The 17,408-nt window shown below is 40.3% G+C and overlaps 1 protein-coding gene across 1 annotated transcript in view; it reads left to right on the top strand.

The window, feature by feature from the left end:
• Positions 1 to 17,408, top strand: part of CORIN (corin, serine peptidase) — a 180,012-nt gene that overhangs the window by 123,613 nt on the left and 38,991 nt on the right. The window contains exons 7-11 of the mRNA XM_054582139.1: positions 1,573 to 1,680; positions 2,857 to 2,967; positions 4,750 to 4,866; positions 8,166 to 8,273; positions 15,082 to 15,313. Coding sequence (XP_054438114.1) covers positions 1,573 to 1,680; positions 2,857 to 2,967; positions 4,750 to 4,866; positions 8,166 to 8,273; positions 15,082 to 15,313 — 676 coding nt within the window. The remainder of the gene's footprint in view (positions 1 to 1,572; positions 1,681 to 2,856; positions 2,968 to 4,749; positions 4,867 to 8,165; positions 8,274 to 15,081; positions 15,314 to 17,408) is intronic.

Raw genomic sequence — 17,408 nt, 5'->3', positions numbered from 1 at the left:
AAGAAGCTGCCACACTGTTTTATAAGGTAGCATTACAAATTTACATTCCTACCAAGAGTGTATGAGAGTTTCAGTTTCTCAAAATCCTTGACAATACTTGGCATTATCTTTTTCATTATAGCTATTTTGGACTTATGTAATAGCATTTTATTGTGGTTTTTATTTGCATTTCCTAAATGACTAATTATACTGAATACCTTTTCAAGTGCCAATTTGCCATTGTATGTCTGCTGAAAGACTTTCTGCTCAAGTCTTTTGCTAATTTGTAATTGGGTTTTCTTATTACTGAGTGTAAGAGTTCCATATATACTCTGAATATAAGTCCTTTATCAGATACATGATTTACAAATATTCTTTCAGAATATGACTTACCTCTCTTTTAATTTTCTTAATAATATATTTAAAAGCACAGTATTTTTAACTTTGTGAGGCCCATTTATTAATTTTTACTTTATGGCCTGTACTTTTGTTGGCATACCTAAGAATTCTTTGCCTAACACAAGGTCACAAAGATTTTTTCCCCTATGTTTTCTTCTGGAAACTTCATAATTTTTCCTTTTATACTTAAGTCTATGGTCCATTTTGAGGTAATTTTAGTATAGGGTTTGAGGTAAAGGTCAGAGTTCCATTCTGTACATCAGAAATCTAATTATTGAAGATTTTGTACATGTAAAGTCATGTTGTTACCATTTGTTGAAGAGTATTGTTTTCCCATTGAATTGTCTTTATATCTTACATACATTATTTTTATTAATCTCTATCTTCAAGCTTTATTAAGTAACTGATCTCATTCCAATTTCATCGATTGGTTCATAGACTCATAGATTTTTAACTAATGCATTCAAATTCTCACAGCTAGTACATGGCAGAACCACAATAGAAGTTCTGATTTGCCCAAGTGCAAGATGTATCTTTTTAACAAAATTTCTTTGCATGTTGTTTATTCTAACATTAAACTATATGCTTCCTTGGGTTACATATCACTTGTTCTTATCCTGCCACCATAAGACAGAACAGTACTTGCTTTTTTAAGGGTCATGTTATGAAACATTCAACTGACCTAAGTTGTAATGTGTGTGTGAAAGTAATGACTTCATAACCTAAATAAGTTTTTTCTCTCCATTATGTTTATGTTCACCACTGACAAAACTAGACTTTCTTTATAAAGGAATCATTTTTAAGAAATTATACTCACCCTCTATTAAAGTCACTGATTCTGAATGAACATGAATTCATTAGGAACTATGATAATTGAGAATGTCCTTTCTCGTATTTGACTATAAAAAGGTTTCTGGTGACATAAAGTGAAAGTCATGTAAAGACTCAGAAAAGCAATAAAAACACTGGCTTGGGAGTCAGAGGGTCCTAGTCTTGGTTCTGCAGTCACTTTTTCTGTGACCTTGAGCAAGTCGTTGGATCTCTCTGCACCACAATCTCTACCTGTAAAACAATAGATGTGGACCAGGTTACCATTGTGGTGTCCCCCATATTGCTATACTTTTGTTACATAAAGTACTACTGTAATGTCATGTTCTGTTCTGATGACACATGAGTGGCTTCTCTTATTTGCAGATTGCAGCGAGAATCTGTTTCACTGCCACACGGGCAAGTGTCTTAATTATAGCCTTGTGTGTGATGGATATGATGACTGTGGGGACCTGAGTGATGAACAAAACTGTGGTAAGTAGCAATGTTCTCATTAAAAATTATCGAAATTTATAACCAAGAACTTGTAGCTTGTTAATATGATTATCAGCAGGTTAAATGATAAAATGGTTGGTTTCTTAATTTTAGAAAGGGGATTTTTTTTCAATTCCTAGTCTCAATTATGTCTTATGTGTAAATGTGATACTTCTGGCATACACAGTCATACTAAGGAAATACCAAGGAAGCGGAGTGGAAAGACAGCTACAGGACGTTAATATGTTAATATTAGTATCTCCTTGGAAGTGTCCTGATCCTTCTCTGGTTCTTCTGTGGCTCATGTTTAGATTTTGAGCTCTTGGGTATAACTTTGCAGATTGATATATTGTTTGTCCCTTGATCGCCCTTATTATGCATAACCAAAGGCCCCTCTTTGTTTGATCACCAAGCGATACAGAGGTGACTTCAGTGGTAGTGACACTTAGGGTTAAGATAACATGTTAATTTTATGTACAAAAGCTGATCTTGTCTTTTAAAGAATGAACTTACCTTTTAAAGGGTCATGTTCAATTTTAAATGTCATCTTGTGAATTAAAATCAGCAAAATTTGTCTTGTTTATTTACATTTTTGACTTTGTGATTAGCTTTAGCATGTTTAGGTAAGCTATTATTGAAGGACATGGGAACTTTGCAATATGAACAACAGGGCCAGGTGGGGTGATGACGTGAATTTCACCTGAGAGAACATAGGGAGGAATGTTGGGAAAGGCTTGGGGCTATGACCTGAGGAACACTTCAGAGTGGTGGGTGTCAGAAACCACAGTAAAGCTGTCACAGATACGTCAGATCAGGTCTCTCCCTTGTGTTATCCAAATCACAGTTTTGTTTATTTGAGCCAGTGTAAATATCACAAATTTCTCAAAAGGAAAGGAAACACTGATGAAACAAACAAAAAAAAACAACAGAAATTCAAACTGTGGGTCCCGAGAAGGCGGGACAGTTTTTCACCTGATAAACAGGTCACAGTGACGGTGCCTAGTGGGCCACAGGCTTGGGTGGGAGGTAGATTGTGCCAGACCCATCTTAGGAAAGTAATTGCAGCTGTAAGGACAATTGGAATAGACGCTCTTCAGTTGGAACCAGGAGCCAGACAGTTCTAAGTGTTTGTCACGGGGGTTCTCTACATCCTCGCGGACTTTCCCTTCTCTCCAGATTGCAGTCCCACCAAGGAGCATCGCTGTGGAGATGGGCGCTGCATCGCGATAGAGTGGGTGTGTGACGGTGACCATGACTGCTTGGATAAGTCGGACGAGGTCAATTGCTGTGAGTGCCCAAGGAGTTTCATTTTCTTGCTTTTCCTTTTGTTTCCTGTGTAGACCAATATACTCAAGGTTCACTATCTAAAGAGTTTTCAGAGGGAAAGATTCTTATACTTCGGTCCTTGCCTAGAGAGAGAACTGAGTGGTGTGAGAACAATAACAAGTGTAGGGCACTTGACTTCCACAGCTTTACCGGCTCGATCTGGCCAGGCAGGCGCCTGTTTTCTCTCACTGCTACCTGTGTTTCCTTTCTGCATTCATGACTTTGTCAAAGGGGACGCTCTCCCCAGAGGCTGGGGGACTCTTACAGGCAACATGTGAGGGATTGAGCTTCCTAGCAGGAGCCTCCAAACATGTTCTTGGGAGAACGTGGAGAAAATTGTGAAAAAAAGGGCCTTCAATGTTCATAGACTTAAACAGAGACTGGGATAATAATTACAACTCACTGCCTGTTGTGTGCCTGTAGGGAGCTGTTATACTATCTAGCAAATAAAATCGAGTATGGCTATTAATTCTTTTTTTCCTTTAGAAACTACACTACACTCAGTAGAGAATAATGAAATGATTGAATAGAAGCAGTTAGGTGTTTAAGTAATTTGACCTGAAAGAGTTAATATGATGCATTTTATGCACAGTTGAATGAATTAAATTTCTGATTCTATTTTGCTGTTCAATAAAAGTAGAAAAACTTGATATATAGGAGATTGAATATTTAAATTGCCTATAATGTGAGGCAAAAATAGAAATGCAGGGTGCATGGTTTTTATTTTGACATAATAAAAGTCATATAAATTAATAAATGCAATGCTCAACTCTCCCCTTTCCTGAATGGAACTTGAACTGAAATAGCACCCAAGGCCTTGCTTAGTGGCACACAGTGGACCAGAGTAGATTGTATCTTGACTGATCTGGGGAAAGCAAGGACTTGATGCTCAAGTAGAACAATTCAGGTGTTGAGCCTTGATTCAGCAATAGGGAGTTTTAATGTCCAGCAGTAACTCAGTGAAGGCTAAGGTCATATAAAACATCGTTTCTGATGCTCTAAACGACAGTAGTGATGGAATTTAGACAACATTTAAGAACGGGAAGATTAATGGCCACTAGACCATCCATTTTCAAATGTCAGATGTCCTAAGCAAGTGTCAAAATAAAGCATTCATAGTATGTTAGGAATCATGCACATTCTTTTATGTGTATTACCTCATTGGCTCATTTGTTAGATTTATGGGATGAAACGCTGGGGCCAGGAGTCTGAGAGGCTCACCTGCACATTCTGGCCCTACCTTTAACAGCCGTGTGACTTGTGGTACAGCCACTAAACTCTCTAAGCTTCAGTTTCTTTATTTTAAACCAGGTCAATAATATCTACCTCACAGGCTTGTTATGAGGTTTTGAGATTAGATACATAACCCTCCTAGCAAAGTTATTGCCATATAGTAAGCCTTTAATAAACCTTTTATTAAAAGGTTTAATAACGGTAACAGTAGTATCGCTACCACCATCTTTAATTCTACTTCCCACCCTGAGATTATTTAAAAAAAAAAAAAAGTTAATCTGTAGTAAGTGCTATGATAAGAAATGGGAGATTTTAGAAAGAAAGCTTTCCATTTCAAAGATACTCGGATTTTAAAAAATTAGTGATGTATTGATTCCTTTATACAGAATGTTCAGCTATTCAGAGCCCTTCATTTCTTGGTGAGGTCAGGAAACCAGGAGCCGTTTATGGGCTCTGCAGCCGGAGAGAAGTACTCACACCTAACGTGCCTACTCTCCTGGCCTTTCCTAGCCTGTCACAGCCAGGGGCTGGTGGAGTGCAGAAGCGGCCAGTGCATCCCCAGCACTTTCCGCTGCGACGGAGACGAGGACTGCAAGGACGGCAGCGACGAGGAGAACTGCAGTTACAGTGAGTGTGTGCCCCGGCCCGCAGCACGCCCCGGTCGGGGGCCTTTCCCTGGGAATGGCGCGCAGAGCTGCCTGGGGCTTCAAGAGGAGTCCCACGCGAAGGATCCCGGATTGCCTAACGCAGGGGTCCTCAGAGCCCCGGTCAGCGGGAAACGCTGCTCTGGTGGACCTTTCTTAGCAACTTGTACTGCACAATCACTCCGAAGGGTGAAGAGCGGGGGTGAAATGCGTCAGCGGCATGGGGAGATTGAGTGGACCGATGGGGAAAAGCAACGCCGTGAGAAAGAGAAAAGTTTAGTATATGGTATTCGATTAAATTAGATTAGATTCCAACTAGAAGGAATTAGCTTCTGCAATGAGATGTCACTGCTTCAGAAAGCCACCGTGTTCAGAGAAGTGGGTGAATGCCTTACATTACCAAGTATGAAGACTTAAATACACTTTAAAAGGAGTGTGATTTCCATCTGTGAAACGGAAAGAGATGAAGTAAATCAAATGAATTGGTTTTTGAAAATGACCATTTTTGTCAGAAAAGAAAGTTTCACGCTGATTGTTTTCAGCCCCAGTTTGTGGAGAAGCGTTTCTCAGTACAGGGCTGGTAAGACGCTTTCTAGAATTAGAAATCACTGCATGTGTGTGTTAGGGACCTTGCCCCTGCCCTTCGTAGCCTGGTCGTTATGAATATGGGTCCAGCCCCAGCTGTGTGCCCTGTTATCTGGTTGGCCTTCAGCTGGCCGGTGACTTACCCCCTTGTGTCTCCGTTTCTGTGCCTGTAAACTCAGAACACCGATGACTGCTTCAGCGTGTTGGCACATGGTAAGGACTCAGTTAGTGTTTGCTATTATTACATGGCCTTTATGTTGAAGCACGTCTTGGGCTGTGTATATCTGTCACCAGCTAATGACATCGGTCACCTGTAGCTAAATTAGGTTTGTCATAATGAGTATTGATCATTAGAATAGTTTTCATGGGAAAAACATTCCAGACTTAAAGGGAGAGCCTTTTAATCACAGATTTATCACATTAAAAAATACAGAAGGAATGTTAAGTTTTATCAGCTTTAAAATTCAGAAGGAAATCGTTCTCTAGGCATGAGTATTGTATGTATATCAACTGAGAACCTCTCTCTGAATCAAAATTGTTCTTCCTCCCTACATGATTCAACTCTGTTTGAAATAAATTTAGTCTCTTCATTATGCAGTGGCAGGATTTGTAAATTATTTCCTTACAGATGTGAGATGTAAGGAAGTCTCATGATAAAATGTATCAAAAAGTAAAATTTTAGCATTTTTATATTATTTACTGTAATGAATTCAACTTAGCAAATGTGTACTGTGGTGCTAATATGTGGTCAACCAGTGGGAATTTAGCGGCGAGCAAAACGGCTTTCAGCCCCTGGGGGAGATAGAAGCAATGCCAATAGCTGCGAGCGTCAGTCTGCGCCTGAGCGTGAAGTGACCATGAAGTGTGTGTGGGAAAGCCAGGGGCTAGGAGACTGTATATGGGACGACTCTCTGGCAAAGGGCCTCAGGGAAGCTTCGCTGAGGAAGAGGTATTTGAAGTAAGATCTGAAGAGTGAGTGGACTTCACGAAAGGGTGTGGGACTGAAGAAAGCATTTCAGATGCAGGGAAACACTTGGCTGAAAGTCCCAAGGAGGGGAGGAGCAAGGCCTGTTTAGGGCCGGGGATGAGGCCACAGGATTAGAGAGCCGAGAATGAGGAGGAGCTTGCTACTGCAGGGTAGCTGTCCGCAGTGATTGCTGGCTGGCTCTGCTAGACAAAGCTGAGGAGGGAAGCAAGGACCGTTCCTCTCAGAGCTTTGGGCCCGACTGAAAATGTAGGCCTTCACCACCCTTAGGCTGGGCTCTCTGCCTTCCTGTCTAGTCTCCCTGCGGCCCCAGGGATTCAGCCTCTGCGCTTGCCTGCCCTAGGCCTGTGTATATTCTGCTTGTCTGCCTGGGAAACCCATTCTTTCCTCTTATCCTCACTTACCCTATCTGCCTGAAAAACTCCTTTGAGAAGCTTTCCCCTAATGCCCACACCCGCCCCCCCGCCCCGTTTGCTTTCAAATGTAGCTGTAGTAATACAGTGATCACATTTGCAAGGTTCTGTTCCCATGATATCCCTGATGAGAGTGTAAGCCCCGCCCATTCTTATCTTTTAATGCTCAGTGCCTTACTTGTCATATACATTTGTCATACAGCAGGCACTTGTGTACTGAAATAATGAATGCATGTTTTCTTTAAGAGATTGAACTTGTGAAAATTAGCCTGGCTTACCTTGCAAAAAAAAAAAAAAAAGTTTGACTCTCTTAACATTAAAAAAAAAAGAAAAAGTGTCAACTCTTTCCTGCAAGGCTCTGATACATTGCGCATTAATGGTGCTGGAAGGAAGAAGGAGGTCCACATAATAAACATTGTCCTAGAATTATAGATAAGAATGGTTGTGTGTGCCCAGGTACTACCATTATACTTAAAAGCGTCTTGTGTGATTTTCCAGGTTCCAGATGACATGTCTGAAAGTAACTGAGTATAATGGAAAGAAAATGGGCAGTAATTTATTACCTTATCCATTTAATCTACAAACAACCAGGAAATCAATGGGAAAACCCGTTTCCTCTCTACATACCTTAAGGAAAAGCCATTAGGACGGCTTTACTCTTGTCATTCATTGGAAACAAGAAACCCAGTTCTCAGCTCGTCATGGCTAGGCCAATGATACTTTCCAAGGACGTACAGAAAATAGGCATACCAGCTGTGTCAGACTTCTACCATGATGAAGCCTCCTTATTGCGCTGGTATGGATGCCCTACTTATTATTAGGAAAAACATTTTCTTTTAGAGAGAAGACTAGAGTTGAGAGTAAATGGGTCTTTAAAATAATATCATTTAATATTCAAAACTTCAGTATCTGTATATTGGCATCTGGCTGCTCCCTCAAATCACTTAAGTTTTAGTGTGTAATCAAGTATAAGCACACATGTAAATATAAAACACTATCTTTTATTTTTCATTAAAAGCAACAACCTTTTTTTTTTTTTTTTTTTTGAGGGGAGGGGATAGGCTGCCTCTCATTTCTTCATCCCTGTAGAATCCTTTTGAAATAACTGTGTTGTATTTAGTTGCCAGGAAGATTAATCCAGAGAGCACCTTTTCAACATGTGTTCAATATTTTTGGAGAAATTGGAAAGAAATTAAAGTTGTGTCTCTTCTCAGTTCCATCAGACATTCCCGATCCTTTAGATCCTAGTGTAAGGAATTTACAGATGATGAAAGCGAATGTGCCTTTCCCCCTCTGTAGGTCAGACTCCATGTCAAGAAGGCGACCAAACATGCCTCTACAATTCCTGCCTTGATTCATGTGGTGGTAGCTCTCTTTGTGACCCCAGCAACAGGCTGAATAACTGTAGTAAGTACAGCAGCTGACAAATGCAATCCCCACGTCAGGATATGCATTCAGCTTCTTTCTTTTGCATTGACGTTGAAATGCTGGCGTCTGGAATCCCTCCAAAACTATATGTATCTATTTTCTTTTTCTTTTTTTTGAAGCTTGCATGTGGTAGCAGAAAAGGAACAAAATGGTCTTAATGAACTGAAATCGGAAACAAATGTGTCATTGTGAATGGGCTATAAATCTGCATTGCTTAATATCATTACCATTACTCTCAGCTCAACGTTAGCTCCTATATATTATTTTCTTGGCTCCATCAGCAGGCAGATGCTATCTTTCTTCCTTTTCAAAGCTCAGCTTCCAAAATGGAAACTTTATCCAAGAAGCCAATGTGAAGTTCATCTAAATAGCCACATAAAACTTTGGCTGCCTGTTCTTTTAATAAAATTTATTCCCACCTCTCCAGGAACTTTACTGATTTAAAATGATCTTGCAGCCATTATGTTACTGGGTTTTGGTGACAATGTAACCAAAAGTGGTGTAAACAGGGGAATAATTAGGGAAGGTAGAATGGGCAGGCCTAGTGGAGGACTGTGCGGAGGCTTGAGGGAAACTGAAAATGAGTCAGAAAACCTCGAAAGAGTCTGACTCTGATACTCACTTCTCACAGTTGGCAAACCAGTACCTTTTCAACACATTTTCCCTCAGCTGAAGGCCCCTGGAACCTGGGAGGTTGAAAGGCTTAAGAATTTGGGGTCTAGGATTTGCTGCAGTTTTAGGGGCCTAGTTTTACTTGGTGACCTTTCTGGGTCAATATGGAGCTTTCTGGGCCAGCCTGAGGTTGCCCTGTAGCCATTATTAGGGAGTCTCAAGGGGTGGAAGCCGTGTTCTGGGAAGGAATTCAAGGCAGACAGCCACTGAAAACCCAGACTGACAGGATCTTTTCTGCTCATGAGTGCGTGATGACTGGCGGACCCACAATGCCCAGCCCTCCTGCATTTCCTGTTGAGAGAACAGTGCAGATAGGAATTAGTCAGTCTGACCACAAAGGCCCAGGGCCATGTGACTCACTCTAACCTGATTTAGGTATATGTGCATGTGTGCGCACATGTTTGTACAATGTGTATATGTGTATGTTAATGTGCGTATGTGTGTGTATGTGTGTATGGGTATGCACATATGTGTGTGTATGTATGTATATGTATATGTTTACATATTTATATGTTCCGGGTCCATTGTTTCACATTAGTTATCTCTAAACCTGCTCTGGAACTTTCCCAGAATTATTTCTTTACTTCACCTCGAACTTCAGATGAATAATTTTGAACAGTGACAGTGCCGCCTCAAGGACACATGTTTATCATTAAAGTTTCGGGAGTTGTCTGAAGTGGAATGACCCTTACTGTTCCAGTCAAAAAAGTCAGAAGAGCAATGTTAGCCTGGGTCAAATTTCGGTGAATAGTATGTTATCCTATTTTCCCTGTATTTGAAATGTTTCAAAATTTAAAATAAGTTATCCGTCAAAAAAAAGGAGTTGTAGAAAGAGCACTGTGTAACTCTGGTTCGTACATTTAACCACCATTTAGAGCGTGTGTACGCTGATCCGGGTACTGGGCTGGACCTGGGCCCTTTAAGGGTAAAGAAGAAAGGCCTGGGTCCGGCCTCCCTGCAGACAGCCCTTCTGCGTGGGAGAGCACACTGCCATCGCCCCCCGCCCCCCGCCATACTGCTTGGGTTTTCTCTTTATATTCTTCAAACACACACCCACAGTTCCCCTAGCGCCTCACCATCTTGCCAGCTTCCGCGTTCACCCTAGATACTCTTGCCTGGTTCTCTCCCTACGTATTCAGCATTGGCATCCCCTCTTCTGGGTGCCAGGCACTGGGCTGGCCGCGGGTCCCCACCCCTTCTGTGTTATTAAAAGCAATATATATGCCTAACTTCCTGCTGAGAGGAAAGATGTTTTTCCTTATTTTTCAAAGAGTTTCAGGATCATAGGCGGGTGCTTGTTTTTCTGTAAAGATGGACTCGTAGCATCTCCTCTCAGAAAACCCTTTATGCACTTAAAATGATTAATTATACAAAAATTTTTAGTAGAGAGACTTATTACTTAGATTCTGAAACACGACTGTGCAGAACTCTCTTCCTCTGGCTTTCTTCCAGTGGAGAATATGAATTGGGAGAAAGTGGATATTCTGTCTGCCAGAGTCAGTGTCTCCTCTGAGTTGCTGAGATTCCAGCCCTTGAAGACACTGGTTCCTGCCATCTCGTGAAACAGTACATAACTTTCTAATGGTCCCCGAAGATATCCTGGGTGGGACCCAACCATTAGTATTAGTATTAAAATTCCCAGGTGACTCCAGTGCTCAGCCAAGATTGAGAATTGTTTTACTGGCCTGTCTATGAGTAGACTGCAGGGTTATGTGACATCTCTGAAACAACACGAAAAAGTCTTCATAGTTCTCCAAAAAGGTGCATGACTTATCTCAGATTCCCAGAAATGTTTACAATTAAAAAAAAAAAGCCTATAAACCACATCTCAGGTAACATTGTGTGCTGATAGGTATCACCATTATCTACTCATAGTCCAGAATCTTTAACACCTTTGTGGCCACTGGGAGGCAAAATACAGGGGTATCCTTGCCTCTGGTGTGGAGGGACTAGGCCATCACTTCAGCCTTGTGGTCTGCAGCCCAGACACCTGGGGGAACCTGCTGAAAAGAGCAGCTCCTGGGCATGTGCCTCTCTTCCTGCTGTCCACTCCCTTGATCGCCATGGCTGTATGAAGCCAGGTATGACTGCTTGCCTCAGGGACTTTCTCAGATTTTCCATAGTGTTTCATCAACTTTGAGTTTATACGTGTCCATTCATGCATTTTTTTTCTCCAATACCAAGGAAGAAATGAACAACTTTGCTTTTTGAATAATTTACCAAGTCCTATCAATTTTTTGCCCTCTCCTTATAATCTCTAGTTGGAAGAAATAAATAGTATGGTGTGTGGTAAAAAGCCAAACACTATAATGGTTAAGAAACTGAGTCCTTGGGAGCAAATAGTAGATGAGAGGAACGAGCTCTTTGTGAGGACATCCCCAATCAGTAAGTAAAAAAATGAATGATTGAAATAGGATATTACAACTTGGTCACACAATGATTGGATGGGTTAAGGCATTGAGCGTCTACAGCTGCAGATGCTGCAAAAAGAGGACTCAGACACATGCCTTCTGGTAAAATAACAGCACAGCACCTCTTGCCAATGGGCTGAAACCCAGCCAGGCCTGTGTCTGTATTCAGCCATCAGTGCTCAGGAAATAGGGAGGACAGTGATGTGCATTGAGCTTCACCAAGAGTGTGCAAGCAGGAAGGTCTGGCACCATCTACAGGTCCAGTCCCTGGGTGCTTCAATAGTTAATCTATAAAGAAAAATAAAAGACATGGTGGGGGGCCTGGATATTATAAGACTTAAAAGACAAACATGTTTTTAAAAAAGGGGAAGCCTAAACTATAACAGCAAGGGGTGGTGCACACTTAGGTGATACAACTATGAAGAAGAGCAAAGAAGTGATTAGTCTGGAACCCAGTAGTTGCTTTGAGGGGAGAGGAGAAGGTTGGCGTAAGACAGGGTATGTGAAGGGGACACCTGGGAAAGTTCAGTTTCTTGTCCTGGGTGGAAGTAACAAGGGTGTTCGCTGGATAATAACTCATCAAACTATTACAAATAATAAAGCACATATGTTGAATCATTTTGCATATACCCACAACTAATATAATATGTCCATTATATCTCAATAAAACTAATAATGAGAAGGAGAGATTTAGAGGTTGAGGCAAGGATAAATCTTGGAATATTGTATATGCCAATGGGTGTTGAAAAGTGACATTTTCTTATGTAAATATCTATCATTTACTACACAATTTCCAGTAGCTTCAGAGTATTGTGTTATGACAAGAATGTAACATCATTTAGTTAATGATACTGTCTTTAGGTTGACTTTAATAACTCTTGTTTCAGACTTTGAAAGGTGCGGTATCATTGAGACTCCAACAGGATCATTGTTTTTGTTTTTTCCCCCCAACAGATATTCATTAAATCTCATTTAGGTTCAGGATACTAGGCGCTGCATCCATCTCACATTGGAAACAGTCCTGTGGCATTTGAACATCCTCATATGTTTGTGACACGACTGCCCTCTAGTGGCTACTGTAAATCAGGCTAGTGAGTGAGTCTGAGGCTTATGCTAAAAAACCGTATTGTTATCATAAGTCATAGAATTTGAGGTTGACAGATATCATGAGAGTTTATCTTGCTTAGCACCTGTGAAGCATACCCAATGAAGGAATAAAATGAAAGATTCAATCAATCTTACTGCATTCAATAACGATCCTCAGAATAATAGATGATTACAAATTAATCCATTCATCCCTCTTGGTTCTGAAACACTTAAAGGTAATATCTTAACCCAGATCAAAAATGGTAAGTTCTCCACACATGAAAAGAGAGAAAAATTATCCATGCCTACTAATCAACTAAATGAAATGCACTGATAAAAAGTTAAAATTTGGTAGGATGGTAGAGGGAGAGGGAGAAAGGAAAAGTGTATACAAAGAAAAAGAGACCGCATCAAAAATCTATGTGAATTATCCCATTTTTTGGTGAAATTTTATGAATATTTTTAAAATTAGGAAAAATACAGAGTTGAGCTGCATCTACTGACTTGGAAATGGTCATGATAAATAATTAAGCAACAAAAAGTTGAAGGAAAGTAGGATAGTACAATTCTACTTTAGCAAAGACAAACACATACTGCATGTGTGTAAAAAGCTTATATGCATAGATAGTAACAGTGAAAAGTGTGGAAGGGTTCAGTTCATCTGTTCATTTGAGACAAAGTGAGAGAACAGGGAGCGGGGAAATGATGAACTTTTACTTTATGCATTTTGTACAGTTTTTATTGTTAAGAGAACATTCACTTAAAAATATCCAAAATCAAAATATGCAAATGTTCCCCCCTCTTTCACAAATCAAAGGAAATGACAAACTGAACCAACTGGCACAGTGGTCAGCCATACACTTTACAAAGTAATCCCTCTTGTATTGCCCGTACCCACCAGGCACCATACATACTTAGGACAGTATTGACTATATTCCCTATGCTGCTCGGCTCTCTCTGCTGCTTTCTCTTCTCTCCACCCTGTACTCACCCTCGAGACTGTGCCAGCTTTACAGTGTCGTCTCTTCCCTAGTAAACTGAGAGTCTCATTACACTTTGTTCATAACGTTTTCCATCTGGCCAATGGCAGGCTTCTTATCAACATAGTCTCTGTGAAGCCCTCAGAGTCTATAAATTAAGACGTAGTCTCAGAGCTGTTTTAATATTTCACCCCAGTTCTTACTGCCAATCTATTTGCATGCATGCCGCTTCCTAGTCAAATAATGAAATTTAATTAGAGTAATTATTGTTAATAAGGCATGGAGTTGAGTCAGCTTGGGCTGATTCTAGGGAGACACTTGTTTGATTACTTCTCTCATCTGTGGCATGTTTACTGTGGACAGAGAGGGTATGGAGGTCCTTCAACCGCACCCCCCAAACCTGCCCAAACCCTTGGAAAGCCTCCTGAACCACTCTTGCTCCACCGTCTCCCTCTGGGCTCCTTGCACTGGCCCAGCCTGTTCACATTTTCTACTACAGCTGCTGGCATGTGTGTCTTCCTGTGAAGACTGTGGACTGCCTCCATGGTAGAGACTATATATATATTTTTAATATTTTTACCTTTTAAGTGCCTAGGATAGTTGCTGAGACTTTCCCCCCTCCTTTCCTTCTTTCCTTCCTTCTGGCACTGTCCTTGGTGCTGACTTTAGATTAAAAAGTATAGTCTCAGTTCTCAAACACTTTCAAATTGTGTGTGGGAGGCAAGCGAGTAAAGAACACAGCAGAAGGTCATGAGGGAGTGACAGAAACATGCCTAAGATGCTCTGGCACCCAGCAGGAACTCAGACTAGGAGTGGGATGGCTTCCTGGAAGAGGTGTTTATGATGAGTCCTGCAGACTGGGGAGGAGTTGGGTTGGTGAGGATGGGAAAGGATCATTGCAGGCAGTGAGTGCTATAGGTACTTAGAAGCTGGAACCCTGACTGCACTTGAGAGGTGATTACAAGTATGTCAAGAAAAGAAAAGGGTAGGAGAAGAGCTAACAGAGCTCACAAATGCATGCAATTCTTATAATATCTGGAGTTGCCAAAGGATAGTCATAGGCAATGAGGCTGGAAAAGTAGGGCGTGGTTGGAATAGGAAGTTGCATTGGATGGCAACCTAATGGGTTAGGATTTTATGTCACTGGCAATGGATCGCTAACAAATCCCAGGCCGCCTTGGAACCTTCTACTTAAATCCATTGATCAACCACAAAATGTAAAAAATCATTTAATTCCCTACTTAGCCAAATTCACTATTTTTTAAATGGCTGTAAATATGATGAGGAATATACTAGTTTAGAATAATGAATAAATCAGAAAAATAAAACAAATTAAAGTGAGTAAAAGGAATCATAAAAGCCACCTCCAGACAAGTTGAGCCAAAGGAAAAAATGTGAAAGACTTTCTAAATCATGCATGCTGAGCACTGTGCTAACAGCCACATATAAAGAAATGAGTCTTGGTTTGGCATTTCATTGACCAAATTCTTTATCTTTTAATAAATACTGCTTGAATGCTAATCATAGCTACTTTAAAGAGAAAGGGTACAATAGACTTCAGTTCTGTAACTTTTTGAGAAATTGTTTCAAATGTGATATTCATATATGTATGTGTCTGTACATGTGTTTTCTTGGTAGGTCAATGTGAACCAATTACATTGGAACTCTGCATGAATTTGCCCTACAACCACACACATTATCCAAATTACCTTGGCCACAGGACTCAGAAGGAAGCATCCATCAGCTGGGAGTCCTCTCTTTTCCCTGCACTTGTTCAAACCAACTGTTACAAATATCTCATGTTTTTTGCCTGCACCATTTTGGTACCGAAGTGTGATGTGAATACAAACCAACGAATCCCCCCTTGCAGGTAATATGATGGAGTCTTTCCCAAACATCCTCATTTCCCTCAGGGAGAACCAAGGGGAGGAAGACTTAGTCTGAGTGTAGACAAAGAGCACATCTTACTAAGGAGCTCTGTATTTAACAAATTATATATTTACAAGGCAAAGAATGTGGAATTCCAAAATAAATAATTGAATGAGAATTCATTCCTGAAGTACTAAAAAGGGGAAGTATGACCTATCTTTCATAATAGTTTCTGTACTTTGATAAAATAAAATTAAATGTGTCATTTTGGTTGGTCAAGAAGCATTTTTAAAGATGTGAGTTAGCAGAAGACGGAGTATACCTGCCTCTTTCTCTGGCAACACTGATGTATTAAAAATGCTATGTTCTTATATCACTCAAGAGTTAGCTACATTACACAAGGAGACATTAATGCCAGCATCACAGGTTGGACAGGGACGGACATCACTGATGATTTTCTATCTGCTTGAATGACCTAAGGGACAACAGTTGAAGAATGCATCTTGGACCTAGGATATAAATGATATCCTATGGCTGAGAGCATCACTCCGGAGTCCACTGTCTGATTCAGGTTCTGGCTCTCCTCTCCCTGGTCTCTAGCCTGAAACAGATTCCTCAGTTTCTCCCAGCCTCAGTTCCTGTACCTGTAAAATCGGGATAGTAATGGTTGTGAAATCAAATGAATGCGTATAAATGTAAAGAGCTTCCAAGTGATTATAAGCCCAGAACAAACAATAGCTCTGATGACGGGGACAAGAACACAACTGCTTAGTGGCACTTTGGTCCCTCTTTGATGCCGCGTGTTAGGGGCTGTAGTCGGAGAACGTGTGTAGACGAGACTCCTGCCTCGGCGGTGGGCCGCTGTTCCCCCCGGTGCTGTTTTCCATCAAGGGGGGAATCTACAGATGTGCTCGCCTACGTGTGAGGGGTAACTATGGAAACCATATGTTGGGATCAGAAGTCACTTAGAGGTTTAAGCAAAAGCAATAACATCAGTATGGTGGACAGATGGGAAAACAATAAATTATATACTGAATATCAAGTGGATGACAAAGTAGGGGCACCTACAGAGTGGGGCAGGAAACAGTAAAATTTCAAAAGGACCTGGGGAACCGAACAGTTCATACAAAGGATAATATATAATATTGGCTTGTGCAAACATAATTCTGAATATTTCTGTTAAGTGCTTTTTAAAGTTTCACTAATAAAATACTGATTTTATGTTAAAAAGTTATTTCTAAATCTTATCTCACTTTTGCTAGGCAATTGTACCTAACATTCTTGTATTTTACTTTCTTGTCATAGTATATAAAATTTTCCTTATGTAGTATTCTCTGGAACAAATTTATATTCACATAAAATTTATAAATTCAGGCTTAAGTTTCATATTAAAATGCCTAAGATGAGACTGATCCTAAAACATTTTTTCAGTCAACATTTTTGTGAACTTTTTAGATACTTTAGTTCTGTTTCTTAGGTTTACACATACATATGTACCTTTCATTTTCGGTGGATATCAAAATGAATTTTATATTTTGATATTTATTTAGAGGAAAAACTTAAGAATAATATGCTAATATTCATGAAGCAACACATTGCTGCTTTTGTCAAGGCTGTTTATTTTAAAATCAATGTTTAACTTATGAGCCAGAAAAATCTAACCTTATCAAGCCCTTACTATGTGCTAAATACTTTAAGGTACTTCTGCCGTCTCATCCTCAAAGTCACCTTTTGAAGGAGGCCCTTGCCACCAGGGCTGTGGTAGATACCTGAGCACCAAACAGATAGTGATAAGAACAGTGCTCCCTGCAATTGTCATACTGCTTCCTGCACTTTTTCCATTTTATAGAAAAAATAGGAAGTGGTCGAGTCAGCCATTATATAGTCTTCCATATAAATGGGGTATTGTATGATCAATTTAAAATAGCACCAGCAATTGAATTATATGCACTCTTTATAAATCTGCAACAAACTGTGCAATCCAACAGAAACTTATGACACACTAATTGAACTTCCCATTTTTGCAGAACTGATGTGGATGTGCCGTAGCTTTGTCTTCTCCCCAGATTCTTAGGCTAAGCCAGCATCATGTTAGC

Source organism: Pteronotus mesoamericanus, unplaced genomic scaffold (genome assembly GCF_021234165.1).
Source record: "Pteronotus mesoamericanus isolate MK-2021 breed Mesoamerican mustached bat unplaced genomic scaffold, CSHL_Meso_final contig_68, whole genome shotgun sequence".
Classification (NCBI taxonomy): domain Eukaryota; kingdom Metazoa; phylum Chordata; class Mammalia; order Chiroptera; family Mormoopidae; genus Pteronotus; species Pteronotus mesoamericanus.
This window is presented reverse-complemented; position numbering and strand designations above follow the sequence as displayed.